The 19,493-nt window shown below is 40.3% G+C and overlaps 1 protein-coding gene across 3 annotated transcripts in view; it reads right to left on the reverse strand.

Moving 5' to 3' along the window:
• Positions 1–698: 698 nt before the first annotated feature.
• The window catches only part of LOC113653337 (apoptosis inducing factor mitochondria associated 3), a 33,255-nt gene continuing 14,460 nt past the window's right edge, over positions 699–19,493 (reverse strand). Inside the window, exons 3-21 of one of the 3 annotated variants that reach the window (XM_047819133.1) lie at positions 17,740–17,950; positions 17,107–17,216; positions 16,860–16,969; positions 16,583–16,627; positions 16,392–16,488; positions 15,300–15,412; positions 14,951–15,037; positions 13,769–13,860; positions 9,339–9,469; positions 8,965–9,080; positions 7,497–7,568; positions 7,118–7,181; positions 6,919–6,995; positions 4,933–5,050; positions 4,704–4,802; positions 4,495–4,570; positions 3,476–3,580; positions 2,993–3,010; positions 699–2,005 (exon numbers count right to left, since the gene is read on the reverse strand). In XM_047819133.1, the coding sequence (XP_047675089.1) occupies positions 1,963–2,005; positions 2,993–3,010; positions 3,476–3,580; positions 4,495–4,570; positions 4,704–4,802; positions 4,933–5,050; positions 6,919–6,995; positions 7,118–7,181; positions 7,497–7,568; positions 8,965–9,080; positions 9,339–9,469; positions 13,769–13,860; positions 14,951–15,037; positions 15,300–15,412; positions 16,392–16,488; positions 16,583–16,627; positions 16,860–16,969; positions 17,107–17,216; positions 17,740–17,950 (1,784 nt within the window). In that variant the 3' untranslated portion in view covers positions 699–1,962. Of the gene's footprint in view, positions 2,006–2,992; positions 3,011–3,475; positions 3,581–4,494; positions 4,571–4,703; positions 4,803–4,932; positions 5,051–6,918; positions 6,996–7,117; positions 7,182–7,496; positions 7,569–8,964; positions 9,081–9,338; positions 9,470–13,768; positions 13,861–14,950; positions 15,038–15,299; positions 15,413–16,391; positions 16,489–16,582; positions 16,628–16,859; positions 16,970–17,106; positions 17,217–17,739; positions 17,954–19,493 lie in introns of all 3 variants that reach the window. The other 2 variants (XM_047819131.1, XM_027162884.2) reach the window with 2 other exon arrangements.

Below are 19,493 nucleotides of genomic sequence, written 5' to 3' on the forward strand. Positions count from 1 at the left end.
TATATATATATATATATATATATATATATATTATACGAGAGAGAGAGAGAGAGAGGGGGGGGGAGAGAGAGAGAGAGATTTTGACAGTAGGATTCTGTGAAAGTTTAAATTATGCATGAGATGTTAAATGGCTGTTTTCAAAGTGCTGTTGATATTTTTTTTTTATGTTTTATTAATGTTTTGATTTATTTGCAGACATTTATGAAGCCCTCTCTCTCTCTCTCTCTCTCTGTTAACCTTCACCTGTGTGATCTGTCATTTAAATGTAAACACAAACCCTTCCTGACAACCGACAACCTTCCAAGTTGACCTTTTTCAATTTTACCCAGGCGAGGTGTTAATGAGGATACATAAGCCCTTAATAACACGTAATAACACACGGATCGAGCGATAAGGTTTTATGACCGCCATGTCCGTTATGTGACTCCAACATAATCATAAAATTACATAAGAAGTATAAAGAGCTACAAATCCAGCTGTCAGGATGCGCTAATGTTAATGTTTTATTTTAATTATAATTTAACTTGGGTGACGTTAAGTGCTTATGGAAATGTAGACGAGACGTTCATATACACCTGACTTACCTTGTGGTTCTGAATAAAGATTTATTACATCATTTTTCAATTAATTAATTAGCACCTTCTCTCCAATCAGAATTCAGGATATAAAAAAAAAAGAAAGAAAGAAAGAAAGAAAGCTTAAAGCAACAAATTTATTATTTTTATTTGCAACAGCACAAACCCCTTTTATAAGATCCTCCTATCCCTGAGTTAGTAACAAAAAGGAGTTTCAGGAGGTCAGAACTACTAGTTCAGCAATCAGAATTATTGCATACTATCTAAAAATAGAATTATTCATCAGTCAATAGATCAATTTAACAATCAACAAGATAAAAGATAACAGCATATACAAGCTTACAGTTTTATATCTCTAGCATTATTATTATTATTATTATTATTATTATTATTATTATTATTATTATTATTATTATAGAGGTATAGGTTTAAATATGTACTTATATTATTTTTTGTGCAATAAACCAGCGAGGCAACCAAAGTTACCATAAGAGGTACATAATATTAAGAGCTATTAGTCAGCATTATGGGCCTGATGCTAAGGAACATGCTTTTCTCCTTTAAAAGGGAAGTTCATGCTACTGGTTTTATTTTATTAGATATTCCTACTAGTCTGTTGTGATATCAGGCCAGGTTTCAAACTCCTTAATTAGTAAAAAGCCTTACGTTAAAAGACCTATGGGACTTCCAAGTGTCCACTAAACAACCTGAAACCTGGCCTCGGTCCTACTCAGACTTCAAGCAAGACGCATGTGTGCTGATGATCGTAATCGATTAGCCTATATTTCTAAATATTCAGCGTGATTTCCTAAAGGCTTCGTCGTCGTTGTTTTTTTCCCCCCGAAACAAGGCGACGTCATAGCAAATGTCGTACCAAATCGGTCATACAAACATGAAAGCTGATCTTTAGCTAATCGGTAGCATTACAAACTCGCGAAGGTTTTTTTTTTAGTAGAAACAAAAACATCACTTAATGTTACAATGCATTTCCAGGTAAGAACTATTTACAGTGTTGCATGTACAAAATCAAACATCTATCTTTCCTCCTTCGCTGCCCTTTTATAAACACCGTGCACAGGTACAGTAGTCGCATCATGCGCAAGCAGAAAAGGCCAAGCTCGGCGACGCGTCGGCTTCCTAAACCTTGTCGCAAAGCAGCTCCAGGTTATTTTAAGGAAAGTGTTGAGCGGGTCTAGGTTTATTCACAGCTCTGTGTAAAGTCTTGGGGTTGTAAGAAACAGCTTCATGCCACAGGTGAGCCCAGGTTTGGCTTTTACGCCACATAAATGCGCAGGAGATGGATTCTTCAGCCTCTCATCCAGCATGCAGGATCCCAAATCAGCAGCACGGACATTAAACAGCTCCGAATAAAAAGTCGGGTGCGTCCTCACTGCATACCTTTATCTATCAACCACGAGATATCTCCTGTCCTGGAATAAAGGAATAAAACATATTTATAATATATATTAATATTAATATTATATATAATAAACTTGATAACATAATAACACATGAAATTTAGGACTTTTTTTCAAGAGTGAAGTTCCCAGTAAAGTAACAGTATGTTCCAAAGTGTTTTATTCCTCTTATACCACAGCCATTTGCCAAAAAATAAAAGCTTAGATTTATTAACGAATGACACATTAGAAGCTTTTATGTCCCAATCTCAAAGTGGCGCTTAAGACTTCATTCATTCATTCATTTTCTACCGCTTATCCGAACTCCTCGGGTCACGGGGTGCCTGTGCCTATCTCAGGCGCCATCGGGCATCAAGGCAGGATACACCCTGGACAGAGTGCCAACCCATCGCAGGGCGCACACACACACACACACACTCTCATTCACTCACACACTCACACACTACGGACAATTTTCCAGAGATGCCAATCAACCTACCATGCATGTCTTTGGACCAAGGGAGGAAACCGGAGTACCTGGAGGAAACCCCCGAGGCACGGGGAGAACATGCAAACTCCACACACACAAGGCGGAGGTGGGAATCGAACCCCCAACCCTGGAGGTGTGAGGCGAACGTGCTAACCACTAAGCCACCGTGCCCCCCGCGCTTAAGACTTAATTAAATAAATAAAAAATCTAAATTAAATACATATCTTAATTAAATAAACACATCAATAAATAAATAATAAATGAATAGACAACGTATTCATGTCAATAAATATTCGGTTTTAAATACAAAACAAAGCTCCCTACGTCCCTACGAACGAGCAGTTGCTATAGAAACGAATATACAAGCGTATCAGAACGAGCGTATTCGCAGAAAACTTTGCTGACGTTCGAGAAAATCAATCAACAGTTTAACAGACCAATCAGAATCGAGAATTGAGCAGCGCTGTGGTATAGAGTAAGTATGTGATTATAAACACTGACACAGTGAACAGTATGTCATGCTTCCGTACTTGCCGTGGGTGAACATCCTTCATTTCACGACAGCACAGAAAACAGGACAAATAACAGTTTACAACAACACACACTACTTGTTTCCATGCATTGACTCTGACTCGATGCTTTTCTGTGGGAAAGCGTGTATATCGTGTGTACTAGGCAAAGATGTTGACACGAGTTGGAAATAATATGTCTAAAAATATTATTCTTCATCGAGGTATATATAGTTGGCGATTAGATTTGTGTCCGATGACGTGACACGGTTAAGAAGAGTTTATGCGAAGTTGCTTGGTGCAGCGTTTAATAAAGACTTAGTAAAATCTTCAGCTATTTAAGTATTCATCTTAATACTTATCATTATAACGTGTAACACCTTACAGTGCATGCGTACAGTGATATTAATAGTAAATGCATGCAGTTATCAAAGTGCAGGTTGCAAGTCTGGACCTATTAACAGCTCCTGGAAGTCCAGAGTTTAAATAGTAAACCGTACTCACTCCACATCACGTTTCTTAACCGTCTTTCCAGATCCGAAGACTTCTGCGACCCTGGACACTATGGGGTCGTAGTTCATACTGGCCACGGCGATCACCTCCTCGCTCCTATGCAGACAGTGGAGTCAAAGAAAGCACCGGAAACAGCGCGTTAGCTCCATTGGATTATATGTGACATAGCAGTGCACTTTTTGTATTCATATGCAGTCTACTGTAAATAACAGGAACTGTAATCACGTCCTGAATCATCTTAAGTCATCTTTCAGTCATGTTGGGGGTTTGTTTTTATTGGAAATAATCATCCATCAGCACCATGATGGTCCACGTGATGGTCCAGCGGTCAAGGTGCTGGGTTCCTAATCAGAAATTCTGGGTTTAAGCCCACAAGCTGCTGAGACATCTACATTGGGTCCTTGAGCAAGGCCCTTAACCTCACCTGCTCCAGGGGCACCGCATGATGGCTCATAATAGCCTGGTATATGTGAAAACATGGGGGAAGTCGTGGCCTAATGGTTAGAGAGTTTGACTCCTAACCCTAAGGTTGTGGGTTCGAGTCTTGGGCCGGCAATACCACGACTGCGGTGCCCTTGAGCAAGGCACTGAACCCCCCCCAACTGCTCCCCGGGTGCAGCAGCATAAATGGCTGCCCACTGCTCCGGGTGTGTGTTCACGGTGTGTGTGCGCTTTGGATGGGTTAAATGAAGCGAACGAATTCTGAGTATGGGTCACACTTACTTAGCTGTATGTCACGTCACTCATTACTACCATCACATAGTCTTACACTACAGCATTGTTGTAGTTTTTGTCTATTTACAGTTGTATTTTGTCTATTTACAGTTGTACAGTTGTACTTTTTTCTCACTTACTGTCCAATCAGACTCTCTCTCTCTCTCTCTCTCTCTCTCTCTCTCTCTCTCTCTCTCTCTCTCTCTCTCTCTCTCTGGTAGTCGCTGTACTGAACTACCAATACTACCAGTGACAGTAAGAACTGTCGCTGACTTTCTTTGGAAACATTTACTTACTTTGTGTAAAACGCCACAAATTTCAGCTCGTCCAAATCTCCCTGGATGATGACGTCATCAAACCCATCCCCGTAACCTTTACCAAGAAACAAGTAAGATCGTTTTAGACAGTCTTAGTTTCGGTACGACGGGAACGATTTAGTTGAAGAGGGGTAAAAATAATAGACTATTGTCCGTTTGAAGATATACAGTGTGTGCTTCTTCTTCACCTGCATAGCGTATGCTTTTTCCAAACATAGCAGTCCAGAAATAAGGCACCGTCCGAATATCTGCAGCTTTTTCCATCATGCCCATAGCAGCGACCCTCCCTGCAGAGGACAACGTGATGCTTCGTTAGTAAAGTGACTAAAACAGTCTAAGATATTTAATGGTAAAATCAGTGTGCTGTACTGAGACATCATACAAGAGCCATGCTTTTTTTGGGATCCTGGTGCTTACCGTGGACATGAGCCATCTGCCAGTGAGGGATGTTCACCTTCTTATTGCCACGGAGAGCCAGCGGGAATGTCACAACATCACCGCCTGCAAACACTCCATCCACATTCGTCTGCATCATCTGAGGAAAACAGAGACAGTTTACCCAACGATCTTTGTCGTATTTATAGTACGAGCATAACACAGTGCCATTATCTTTATGAATGCCTAAACTATTTATGTCTGGAATTGAACTGGAAGTGGAAAAGATGTTGTAATAAAATGGTAATACGAAAATTATTTTGGAATAATGTCCATATCTTGACATGGACGATAGACATTAAAATGAACTATGTATTTTTTATTTGTAACACTGCACGGTGGCTTAGTGGTTAGCACGTTCGCCTCACACCTCCAGAGTTGGGGGTTCGATTCCCACCTCCGCCTTGTGTGTGTGGAGTTTGCATGTTCTCCCCGTACCTCGGGGGTTTCCTCTGGGTACTCCGGTTTCCTCCCCCGGTCCAAAGACATGCATGGTAGGTTGATTGGCATCTCTGGAAAATTGTCCGTAGTGTGTGTGTGTGTGTGTGTGTGTGTGTGTGTGTGTGTGTGTGTGTGTGTGTGTGTGTGTGTGTGTGTGTGTGTGTATGTGTGTGTGTGTGTGTGTGTGCCCACTCCGTCCAGGGTGTATCCTGCCTTCATGCCCGATGACGCCTGAAATAGGCACAGGCTCCCCGTGACCCGAGATGTTCGGATAAGCGGTAGAAAATGAATGAATGAATGAATGAATGCTGCTCTTGATCCACAAGCTTCACAATATCCTTATTCACTCACATGTGCTTTCTGTGCATTAAATTCTAATTGAATAATGACGTTAAACTTCATTATATGTTTAACGTTTATTCATTGTTCTAAACAAATGATATACGAACACTGATGCGAACAGTCCACAGTTGCCGAAGGCACAAATATGCAAATTAGTTAAATACAGCTTTAAATAGCGGCTTTTCTCGAGCTTTTACATCAGTGACAAAAAACAGGCTTGATACGTGAACGATCTTTAAAAGTCGAGGCTAAATAAAAGCACCTTTGTCGTTGTTTACCCCCGAGGCGTAATCTCTTTTGGCCTTTTATAGTTTATTGTGTAGTAATTGACCAGTAGTTCGTTGATATCCAACTTTCGCTTATTTCTCAGTCAGATCCTTAACCTCCCGAGACCCGTATGCTACTGTTGTGTACATTACAATTTCTACTGACTGTTTCTCTTAATTCATAGCTGATAACTATAAATATAATCAGTGTTTTTAAGGAAGCAGTTACGCAAAAGAATCATACTTAACAGTCCTCATATAAGGTCGGTACAATAAATATATATACGTGGACAATGAAGTTGTGAGAAAAGGTTATATTTGGGTCTCAAAAGGTCAATGCTTGGTTATTTCTGACAATAACTTTCAAAATAAAACTTTAAACTTTGATCAAATTACACCTTTTCTGTCACAATTTTATTTTACAATTAGCCTCAATCGCCGTAGCTACTGTTTACACGAGACGCAGGTTTCTGTTACTGTACTAAGCACGTGGTACAGTATGAGGCACGCGTGGTTAAGTTCCAAATTGTATGTCTGTTACTAAGCTTTTGGCGTGTTTGGTACAACAATGTAGAGTTAACGCTTCCAAAATCCGTGCTAACTCTACTTCAGCGCCGGCGTTCTGGAGAATTCAACAAAGAACGTTGAAGAACTGTTTACCTTCTGCACTATGTTTATGTTCTGTAAAGCTGCTTTGAGACAATGTCTATTGTAAAAAGCGCTATACAAATAAACTTGAATTGAATTGAATGTGAAATATAACTTATTTTGATGAACATTACAAAGTACACAATAACAGTGCATGCACTAGAACTTTTGCGAAAAACGTCATGATTTCGCGCATTGAGAAAAGCCCTTAGCAGTTACTTATTAAATAATAGTTCCCACATAAGTCAGGTACTGTAAATGATATCGCTACCTTGTTCACAGTTACGAAGCCCTTTGAGTCCATGTGCAAGCCACTTTGTTTGAGAAATGCCGTAGCAGGAGCTGCACCTGAGGATTCACAACAAAGCAAATTCATACTTTTTACTGCTTTCGAGATGATTTAACATCCAAAGCGAACTCCAGGTGACTGGCAGTGTAGTAATACGTAGGCGTGTCAGACCGAGACTCACCCGTGCCAATAACACACACGTCTGCTCTTAAGACCTTGCCGCTTTTCAGCACTACTTCTTTTAACTGATGAGCAACGAGAGAGAAAGAGAGAGACATCTTGTATGACTTTCAGTTCATATTTGCAAATAATTCGATATCACTGCACCACACTGGAAAAAAAAAAAAGCTAGCTGAATTTACTTGGTTCGAACTTATACATCAGGTTGCATGTGATCTATACACGATTCGGTGAAGGTAAAGGAACAAAAGCTGACGAGGCAAACAGAACAGTAGAAAACGAGGAAGGAGTGGAAACAGAGACAGATAAAGAAAGAGTCCATCTACTGTATCATAGCCCTTCTTCGTTCTCCTGCAGAGTTTCTCTCACTTTCTGGATACCTGTCCATGATGGCCTCTCATCTCGGACACCTCGTTCAGCATGTAGAACTTCACCCTGTTCATCTCGAACAGCTGCGAGAACAAAACACATAGAGGAGAGAAAACTCAGGGGGAAACACCAAAATAATACACCTAGAAACATGATGGAGAAAATTCAGGGTTTCTCTGATTCCTTTAAAGGTGGGGTGTACGTTGTTTGAGAAATGCTTGTGAAAACTGAGTCAGGCCGACAAACAAAAACAAACGTGTAGCCAATGAGCAGAAAGGGGCGTGTCTTGTCGATATGCGGCGGAGAGAGTGTTCAGTGCGCATGTGTGACATTTGCAGAAAGCGGTTTTAACATCGACATGGAGGATAAAAACAAAGAAAGAAAGGCTTACGATAAGGACAAGAAGTAGGACGTGTTAATATAGGATCAGCTTTCCAGTGCTGGAGAGAACTGAAGGAGCAGGAAGTTGGCCACATATTGACAGGTTGGAGTTTCCCGAGTCAATAACTCCTGAGCTAAACGCTGTTACTACACAAATAACACCTCTTTTCTATCGTAGTAATGTAGAGAGGCAGCTACAACCGCGTTTTGTGTAGTAACAGCGTTTAGCTCAGGAGTTATCGACTCGGGAAACTCCGACCTGTGAATATGTGGCCGACTTTACTTAAGACGCTGAGGCGCTTTTTTCCTTCTCGATAGGTGAGTAACGTTGGTTTTGCTTTGTTACACAGAACTAATATATGCCTTTGTCCTTTACATGATTATGCTTGTGTGTCATTTTTGCTTGTTTGTTTATCTACAATCGTATTGTTCTTCCCTTCAGCTATGATAAAGACACGTTTCTTTCTGTTAGTTGCCTGGGTTACGTATGTATGTGTGGGCGGAGCTATCGATACAGGGGTGGGACCCATTTGGGACCCATTTTGACCCATAGGGGCGTGTTTGTTTTGGTGATTTCAAATGACAACGTTGGCTTTCGAACAACGTACACCCCACCTTTAAGATGTTTTGTGTCCTGGTGTTAGAGTAGTAGCTAACAAAATGTTTAAACTATTATAATGTTGATTTATCTCTGAGAATGTTGCAGGCTGCGTGGTGTGTGAGTGTGTGTGAGTGAATGAGAGAGTGTGTGTGCCCTGTGATGGGTTGGCACTCCGTCCAGGGTGTATCCTGCCTTGATGCCCGATGACGCCTGAGATAGACACAGGCTCCCCGTGACCCGAGTAGTTCGGATAAGCGGTAGAAAATGAATGAATGAATGAATGAATGAATGAATAATGAAATTTTCTGGACATTAGTAAGTACTCTTATAAAAGAAAAGGTTCTATGTAGAACCTAACATGATTGTACACTCCAGGTGTAGTACAGTTACCAGGAAATTCCTGAAGAAATGGCAGAGAAGAATCGTTTTTGTTTCCCAAAGAAGAAGAATTTTCCTTCTGTAAAGGAGAGTAGTAAATGTGAGGCTGGTATCCTGACCTTCATCAGTGCTTTTCCTACTTTCTCCCCCAGAGCTTTACGGAACGGCACAGCATCGATTCCGATCACAGAGACCGAGTGAGCTTTATCTGTAAGAGCAGCTGCAACCTCCATACCTGAACACAGGTAAGCGCTTATTAGAGCAAAATACGAATATTTTTCATATCGTAGTCAATAACTCACGTTAGTGTCAGAAAATTCCACACTTCTGTAGTTTGACTTTTACACACATGTAACTGAACCATGAATAAATGTCATACTTCAGCACTTCTGCAAATATTACATAACATTACATAATGATACCTAACGCTCCAGCACCCAGGTGAGATAATGTTAATGGATTTTATACCAAAGCGTCCACCATGACGTCTCACCGATAAACGAGGTCCCCACGATGACAGCGTTCTTGCTGCTGGCAAGTCCGGCTATGCTGTTCGCATCCTCTGGGGTTCTCAGGTGAAACACGTTGCTCACATCTTTACCTTTGAAGTTTATGGACTTGGGTCTTTAAGTAAGGAAAAGAAAGAATGAGAGAGAGAGAGAGAGAGAGAGAGAGAGAGAGAGAGAGAGAGAGAGAGAGAGCAAGACAGAGAGAGAGAGACAGAGAGGGGGGGGGAGTGTGAGGGGGGGAGTGTGAGGGGGGGAGTGTGTGTGTGAGAGAGAGAGAGAGAGATACAGTGAGACAGAGAGAGAGAGAGAGAGGGAGAGAGAGAGGGAGAGAGACAGAAAGAGAGCGAGACAGAGAGAGAGAGAGATACAGTGAGACAGAGAGAGAGTCAGAGAGAGGGGGGAAGAGTGTGTGTGTGAGAGAGAGAGAGAGAGAGAGAGAGAGAGAGAGAGAGAGAGAGAGAGAGAGAACAAGAGAAATGAGAGAATTGTTGAGAGAGAATAACAGATAGATAGATAGATAGATAGATAGATAGATAGATAGATAGATAGATAGATAGATAGATAGATAGATAGATTTTTCATAATTTTGTGGTTGCATTGGATAAGTATTTAATAATTAATTAAATATTATTATTAAATATATTATTATTATTATTATTGTTGTTGTTTTTGTTAAAAACAACAAAAACAACAACAACAACAACAATAATAATAATAATAATAATAATAATTATAATCAGTAGCAAGGTGATGTGTTATAGATTGACACAATATTAGACATTAGGCAAATTGTGGCAAAAAAAACAAAGGTACAGATGATTTAATGTTGATTATCTGCAAGGTTTAATAATGTTTATAGTGAATGAGTTTTCAGCATCTTATGTCAGCTCTGCACTGTCTGTACTTTAACGCTAGATAAATTGTCTGTCTCATCCAGACTGGAGACATTTCCTCACCAAGAAGACCATTGATTTGCAAGTAAGATGAATGAATATTGCTCTCCATTTGTTTTTATTTCCAATTTATTAAAGAGCTTTAGTTACAGCTAGGAAGTGATGGATGGTCCAGTGCTAGCATGCACACCCACATGTACAGAATATAATGAATATTAGCATTATTCAAGCCCAACTCAAACTCTTTTTTGTTTGTTTGTTTGTTTGTTTGTTTGTTTGTTTCTTTGATTCGGCTCTAATTGTGACAATTTTGGCCTAGACTCGAGATGCATAGAAAAGCTTAGACACTCCCTAAAGCTTCTACAACTTGGAGCGCTTTCTGTACTGCTTGTTTGTCACAAAAATACTTGAGCTGGTGAATCTGCAATCTTACTTCTTTTAAACTCCTCCAAGTACACAATATATAAGCCAACATTCAGTTTTCCTATTTAAGCGTAGACAAAAATTTTATAAAGAGTAACTCCTCCTAGGGCTTTTGAGCCACATGCACCAAATTCGGATATGTTGTAGACCCTGGTCTGAAGTTTGCTGCTATTACTTTTCTAAGCGATCCGACTACCGGTACTTCCGGTACCGGGTCTCAAAAATGGCCATTTTTCCCATAGACTCCAATTATAAACTTTGGAGGTTTATAACTAAGCAAGCTTTCGAATTATCTACACCAAACTATCTACATGATGTCACGTGAAAATTAAAAATTAGCACAACATGGACTTGTGACATATCTAAACACTCAGCACAATGAGGAGAACTTCCACAAGAGTATTCAGACGACGTCACATGCTCGTCTCCACTTACCTCCAAATGTTTTGGCACCCTAGCTTTCTGTCTACTTGCTTCCAAAAGTAACACTGACCCTTATGTCCACTCGCCTCCAAAAAGCACCGGCCTCTGCGAACACTTTGTGTGATAGCTGTACTCATGTTTGACGCACATGGCGTGTATGCATGAGGTGTTTCGGCCCAGACCTGCCGTAAATCTGAGATCATTTTAAAAACTTAAAAACTTCTCCCGATGTTGTGGAGTTTGCTGTAATTGATTTTGTGTTCATTCCTGTGATCACAAAATTGCCAAATCCTTAAGGGACTGTCTTAAAGGAGCAGTTTGTAATGTAGTAAACTGTCAAATTTGATTGTGATCGAACACAAAAGATACACTTTCAGAAAATGGGCTTATTGAAAAATCAAGGATTCTTTCGACTCGTTTCTGACAGGGAAAATATACTGTACAGCCACAACAAGCTACACCCTCGGTCACATGACCTGCTACTTACTAAGATGTTCTGATACTGTGAACCACCACGACACATTTCCAAAGAACTTTGGTAAGTACAGTATAAGCAAGGTAACTAACTATATTTACTTTTTTCCAGAAATGGCATTTTATCAACAATAACAGCCGATGATGACAACAATGATGTCTGAATAGTGAACCGGTGAAATATCCTCATAACATCACTTTTTTTTTCATTTAGTAAAAATACATTTGATTAAAGGTTTAAATTCGCTTAATCTATTGTCTAAGTGGTTTTGCATGCATTCTGCATTTATTGTATATTGCATGTAACCATGGCAACTTGCAATATCTACCTGCATCCAATCGATGTTTGTGTTCTGTTATTGGGCTCTGCATTGAGGTTCTAGAAGTTCAACCTAAGAACCTTGAAGGGTTGTCAGTTTTTTAAGAAAGATTATAGAGCTACAATATTATCCAGCAATGGATCTGCTTTTGTTTTAGGCTTTAGGCTGTTTGAATGGTTTCTGGCCCAGAAATAAACTCCACCCCAGATGCAACAGACTTGTTCAGCCCTCTAAGAGTTACTCCTGTAGGACGAATTACTGAGAGGAAGAGAAGGAGGAAGGACTGACAGTGTTTAGGGTCTAAAAGTAAAGATAAATTAGGAGTCTAAAATGCTTTAATTGTATCTGTCTGAGGGGGGCACGGTGGATTAGTGGTTAGCACGTTCGCCTCACACCTCCAGGGTTGGGGGTTCGATTCCCGCCTCCGCCTTGTGTGTGTGGAGTTTGCATGTTCTGCCCGTGCCTCGGGAGTTTCCTCCAGGTACTCCGGTTTCCTCCCCTGGTCCAAAGACATGCATGGTAGGTTGATTGGCATCTCTGGAAAATTATCCGTAGTGTGTGTGTGTGTGTGAGTGAATGAGAGTGTGTGTGCCCTGTGATGGGTTGTCACTACGTCCAGGGTGTATCCTGCCTCGATGCCCGATGACCCCTGAGATAGGCACAGGCTCCCCGTGACCCGAGGTAGTTTGGATAAGCGGTAGAAGATGAATGAATGAACGAACGAATGATTGTATCCGTCTGCCTTTCGTTGGCCACCTTTCCCCCATTTTATTTTTAATTACCGATGAAGCTTACGGCTTAAATGATCATCAATTCTAATAATTTGTAATAATTAATTGCAGCTCATACTTAAATAACACCTGAATGAGATAAGGATCTCATTCTCTATGGAAATCATGTAATTTGACACAGTTGCTAAAAACAAATAAATATTTCCTGTACGTATGAATAAGCTAACGAGTCTAGTAAAGAAGACGCATTAAAAACACTGCAATCCTTGCCCAACCTCTACAGCCTGTTCAGCAGGGAAGAGTGAAAGCTGACTAAGCAACGACATCCTCATGATTCAGAGAATTTTCTGTTCATGTCAACACTTCAGAATGCCAAGATTCCCCTCTGTAATTTCAGATCGTTCATTTATTCAGGACTCGGCTGAGCTCTGACTAGGACAGAATGATTAATGGCTTCCCCTCGCTAGTTATGAATCATAAGTGAAGAAACTCTATCAAATGAACGGCACATTATCATGTACAGTGCCAAGCGTTGGACCAAAGCCATGCTGTTTTTAGGTTTGCGCTTTAGAGTTGTTAATGCTAATTAAGATTTCTTCTAAAATTCACCTTTATATTTCAAACGTCAATCACTTATATTATGGAGCGCCAACATGGATTATATTCCTCTGTTATTTATCGTTTCATTGATCTTGATTTCACAACATTGTCGAAGTCTTGATTCAGGTTAGTTAGAAGGTGTTTATTATTTGTCTACAACAGCAGCTCTGAAAGTAGTTCCGGCAGTAAGGCAAATCTTCTACATTTCCCGTTAGGGGTTGCCACAGCGATTCCTCTGTGTTTCATCTTTCATATCCTCTTTCAACACATCTATAAATCTCCTCTTTGTCCTTCCACTTGCCCTTTTACCTGGCAGCTCCATCTCCAACATCCTTCTACCAATATAACCATCTCCGTCCTCTGTACATGTCCAAACCTTGTCCCCATTACAGACCACCTGAGACGTCCCTCTGATGTGCTCGCTTCCAATCCTGTCCATCCTTGTCACTCCTAAAGAGAACCTCATCATCCTCGTCTCTGCTACCTCCATCTCTGCCCCATGTCTTTTGCTCACTGCTACCCATACAGCAGAAATTGAAATTGTTCTCACCTGCTTCCGGTTGCAATGAAGAGCTTTCTGTACTCCATCTTATAGCCATCCTGAAACATTACTGTCTTTGTTTTTACATCAACTGACACAACCTGAGGAGGTATAATCATGGAAGGTTAAGATTAGCAACAGGGAAAATGAAACATTTAACTGCTAGAAAGTGCTGGAATACTGTATATTAGATTAAATAGACTAACTTGAGGTCGTGTTTGAGTATTGAAATCAAATACAGTAATACCTCGAGATACGAGTTCGATTCGTTTCGTGACCTTGTTCGTATCTCAAAGCAATTTTCCCCGTTTAAATGAATTGGAATCCCATTAATCCATTCCAGCTCGCAAAATTCCACTCCAGTTGTTTTGTTTATGTGTTTTGAATATGAAAAATGTACAGTACCTGCATTTATAAATGACAAATATTGTATAAAAACATACAGTCATAAAAGAGAATGTTAAAAAAATAAACTGGTTTTTACTTTACGGAAGATGCGCACGGAGGTTGAGGGAGGAGTAAACAGGCGGAGGAGTTAGGAGGAATTACACTTTCACTTTTGTTCACTTACTCGCTACTGTACACTCTTAATGCTACTTTACACTTAAATGGAACTTAACTAAACTTCACTAAAATTAACTGAACGCTTTTCTCTTCACTTGTTTTTGCCTTTTTTGTCACTCTTTCCTCACTAACATCTGCCGGTCATTTTAATTAAAACCTGTCCAAGGACATTTCTTCCTCCCTTTTAAAATGTTTCGGAAATGTGTAAGGCGAGTGTCATTAAACGTCGCTGATGCACGACCAGTTCCAACTATTTCTGGGATGTTCGTATCTCACACGTGGTTGTTGGGGATCTTTGTTTCGGCTTCGGCGGCGACTCGGAAGCTTGTATCTGAAAAATTTGCTTGAATCACGGCTCGTATCTCAAAAGATTCATATGTCAAAGCACTTGTATCTCGAGGTATCACTGCACTGCCATTGTTTTGTTTTCATAACCTGTAAGAATCTTAAACTCCAAGGGTACAAGAGATGGGTTGCTATATATATATATATATATATATATATATATATATATATATATATATATAGAGAGAGAGAGAGAGAGAGAGAGAGAGAGAGAGAGAGAGAGAGAGAGAGAGAAGAGAGAGAGAGAAACATCATCGTCAGACATGGATTGATGAACTGCACCTCTTTCTCCAGCATCAGTTCAATGTCATGGCTCTGGAAGAATTCGGTTGAGCGCAGTTGTAGCTGTTCCGCTGTGCTTTCTAATGACTGTATAGACAAAGAAACACACACACACACACACACACACACACACACACACACACACACACACACACACACACACACACATATATACTTGAAATTAGACATTTAAACTCTGGACCCAAAACCTAAACTGTGACCCATAAATACAGTTGTGCTCAAAAGTTTGCATAGTTTGAAACACATTCTGGTTGATCAGGTAAATCAGTCCCGGAGGGGAAGCAGCACTCCTCCACCGCACTCTGTGCTCCACTGACTCTGTACAAACCTTACTCAGTTTAGGCCTGTCATACGGAGGGTGTTTGTCCATGCTGCACATCACAATGCGGTCAGTGAAGCCTTCCTGTCTCAGCGTCTCTGCACACACCAATGCAGCGGGACCTGAGAGAAAAAGATCGATAGGGAAACGTGAGCTAGTGAGCGAGTATCGCTTTGGTCCAGACATGAACTAATACTAGCCAAGCCAGGGGTTTTTTAGAAATTATGGCTGATTATGTTGGACAGAAGCTTCCTCCTGGGAAAATCATCTAACTAGACAAAAGCCTTCTCCTTTGCAAAGATCTTTATTGAACCCAAATTTCAAGCCTAATTTTTGGCTGCTTGGGAATCCCCCGTTAGCCAGAGGCCCCTGGCTGGGCAGAAGCCCTCTGCTGGCAAATCAGTTAATTGGCCAGAAACCACTATTTACTGTATGTAATACCCCATTTTGATTAGAAGTCCCTGGTTAGGCAGATGTCTCCTGATGGACCCAATGGTTGGGAGAAGCCTGTTGCTTGTTGAAACCTTTTCTTGAACAGAAAGCACTGTTTGGAAAGAAGCCTCCTTCTGGGTGAAGCCACATAATGGGCAGAAGTCTCTTTGTGGTCAAAGCCCCATTTTGGGCAGAAACTCCAATTCAGGCAGAAATCTCCAATGCATGCAGAGGTGCCTGATTGGGTGGAAGCACCAATTTTGGCAGAAACCTTCTACTGGGCAAATTCGAATGTACAGAAGCCCCTGGGTGGGTGGAAGCCTTCTGCTGATCGAAGCTCCATGTACTGTAGGGCAGAGACCTTCTACTGTCAAAGCCCCTGGTTGAGCAAATGCCTCTCCAGTGTTCTGGATGGTCCAAGCTTCTGGTTGGGCAGAAACCTCCAATTGGCTAATGTCCCATGTTGGGCAGAAGCCCCTGCTTTTTTTTTTTTTTTTTTTTTTACAAAACAATCCCTAGACAAAAATCACTAGGCAGGATCTCTACCTGATCCGTTTGATCGATTTTTTTTCACATTTGTCAAACAAATAAATTATAAACAAACCAGTTTCATACATTGCAGCAAATGTATTGTGTTTTTTTTTTCAAGCTGGTGAGTTGGCTTCTAACCTGATCCAATGATGAGAACGTGGCTAAAGCTTGTACTGGAGTTGATGACGGCCGAGCACTTGGCCATGGCCTTCGTCCTCCTCTGCGTCTGTAGAGCCTGTCAAACCACATGTTTATTTATGTTGATTGTTACTGTACATCTCTGCTCCACACACTTACACCTCACACACCAGATTAAGTGAAGGCTTTACCTGTTTGTTTGCCCGTATGATCACCTTCTCCTTTTCAACTCTGACCTGCAGCAAAAAGAGCTTTAATCTCAGTCACCTCTCAGTGGGTTACATTTCTCTTTTCCTTCTCAATAAATGTTCTGTACCACTCTCATGAGTGACTCCTTAAAGCTACTAGTTTAGCCAACAAACAGCCAGTTCGTGAGTTCTGGCTTATGTAAGGTAAAAGAAGAGCTCAATGTTGCATAAGAAAGATATACAAGCATCTTGGGATTAACAGAAACACTTGAAGAATCACCTGAAAAGTGGGAAGGCTGTCCAGCCCTGGGAAGTCCTCGATGTCTCCAGTTGCAATGTTGAAACAGGCTCCGTGCCACGGACACCGAACGTGTCCTTTAGATAAAACCCCTGCCACAGGATAGAATAAATCTTCAGCTCCATTAAACACTATTACTACAATCCAACAACCTAATTCAGAAATCTCTGTATAGTCAGAACTCTTTCTGCACTATTTCTAAACACCGACTATGAAAGAGTTTCCTCACCCTTAACCAGTGGTGCCCCATAGTGTGGGCATTTGTGCCCCATGGCAGAGAATTCCCCATGTTCCTTAATGAGCAGAGCTCTGCCCAGCCCCAGGTCCACCTCACGCATCCTGCAAGATCCATCACACACCAATAAAATACAAGTCTAGCACTTTCAACCTAGTCTCTATCTCTACCGTGGATAAATAGCTTCAACACATTTTCCTGTACTGAAGAATGGCTTTGCATAAATTTTCACCTCTTGAAATTTCTGCAATTACCTCTTTCCATAGTCACTGATATTCTAGTGACTTTTACATGGATTCTTTTTTTAATTTTATAACAAAAGCCCGATTGATACTTTTCCATAACCTCCATCAACTAATATTACTCTATGTAACCGCTTATAGCAATTTGTCACACCAAAAATAATTGCGTTATAATCAGCTATTTTGTGTGGATTCGTAAACTAATACTAATTAAGTCAAATTCCTGTGACACTACAAATGTGGACACAAATTTTCCTACATCGATACACGCCAACGTTTACGTCAGGCACCGGTTCTGTCACACCCCATGCACGTACCCTCATCCACCCATAATTTTCACACAACACTAGAAGCTCACAGGGCGTAAATAAACCATGTGTCTTACTGTCCGTTCTCCAGGTCTTTGACGTGGCAAACTGTGGCCTCGATGTAGTCTCGGTGTTTGTGTGACGGACGCGGAACGGACGAGTCGTCGTCCGAGCAGTGACCCAGAGAACCGTTGGGACGACACTCCGAGAACGGACTGGCCTTACCGTTGGGAGACATCAGGTCCGCTTCCTTCTCCTTGTCCAGGAGAGTGAGCTCAACTTTGACCTCTACTAACAAGGCATCACAAATACAAAAAAAACATATCAACATCTTCCATTTAATATCTTTACTTGACTAAAAGTAAAAAGAACCTGCAGCACTGATATTATTATGTTGTTTTCCTACTTAACAAACTATAGTTACACCCTTAGTACAGAAATCATGGACATTATAAAAAACTGATTTTAAGAGCCAAGTTCTTTTACAGGTATTAAACGTAACCAAGAAACCGATCAAACGTCCGTTAATAAGTAAAAATATGCTGCATTGTCAAATCGCTGTGGTATAAAAGGAATAAAGAATACATTAACATTTACATTTACAGCATTTGGCAGAGAGAAGTACATATTCCAGAGAGACGTACATACTGTAAGTGCTTAAATCTCTAGCATTTGGATACATTAATGCTGCTCACTAGGTTACATACTTAAGATACCATGAGTTTAAAACATTGTTCAAAGTTACAATGAAAAAGTGTCAAAGGTTGTGTTTTATATATATATAAATGAAAAAGATAGGGAAAGGAGTGCTATTGTAGTTAAAGTGTTTCCTGAGTAAGTAGGTTTTCAACCGCCGTTAGAAAATTAACAACCTCAAGAATATTCTCCTTTATATATAAAACATGAAAAACACTTGTGTAACATGGTTCTACAGCAGCCAGTGCGGAACCTGCTTTCTCTCTGACCGGCTGGAAAAATGTGCTGAGAACCAGGTCTTACATTTTTTAATCTCCAAGAGAATTCTCACCCGGTGAGCGAAGCTTAATTAAAGTCAATGGAAAATCATAACAGACGACCGAGTCGGAGGTGGAGAAGAAAGAATGCTTTATAATTAGTGACACTGTTCGTAGCTTACTTTGAAATGCACATAGTACAATTTACTCGCAACGAAACTCCAAACATACAGGAATAGAACGATGAAGCTACGTATAGTGTGGCTTACAAAATAACGACAAAACATAGCAACATCTGGATACTTTAAAAAATGATTAAAGTCTTATTGAACAGCTGCTAAAATGATGATAACAGATATTTTCTTTCTTTTCCTGCTCTTCACGTCTGATAACGTAACCGATAATGTAAACATCGGAATTCTGGATTAAATTTAACAGGAAGATCTATGTAACAGACTTAGATATCTAATCTAACACTTTTTTCCATTGTAACTTAGAAACTGTTACCAAGGGAATGCAATAAATATACTTCTTTCTGAAGACTTTCCTGTAGTGGAAACTTTAATGAAACCGTTGAAAGCTCTGACACTGGAGACTCCTTCCAGAGTACTGTATATCAGCAGCATATAAAGAATTATATCTTCTTTTGTTTATTGTTCATTTTAGATCATGAGATGCATCCACAGTGTAAGTCCACGTATAAGCCGTGACTATAGATCAGTGTTGTATAAAGTACTAGGAAGCGATACTTGAGTAAAAGTACAAGTATCGTACTAGAAAAAGACTTCGGTAGAAGTGAAAGTCGCCTTTTAGAATATTACTCAAGTAAAAGTACTTAAAGTATCTGATATTTACTGTATTTAAGGATCAAAAGTCAT

Source organism: Tachysurus fulvidraco, chromosome 9 (genome assembly GCF_022655615.1).
Source record: "Tachysurus fulvidraco isolate hzauxx_2018 chromosome 9, HZAU_PFXX_2.0, whole genome shotgun sequence".
Taxonomy (NCBI): Eukaryota; Metazoa; Chordata; class Actinopteri; order Siluriformes; family Bagridae; genus Tachysurus; species Tachysurus fulvidraco.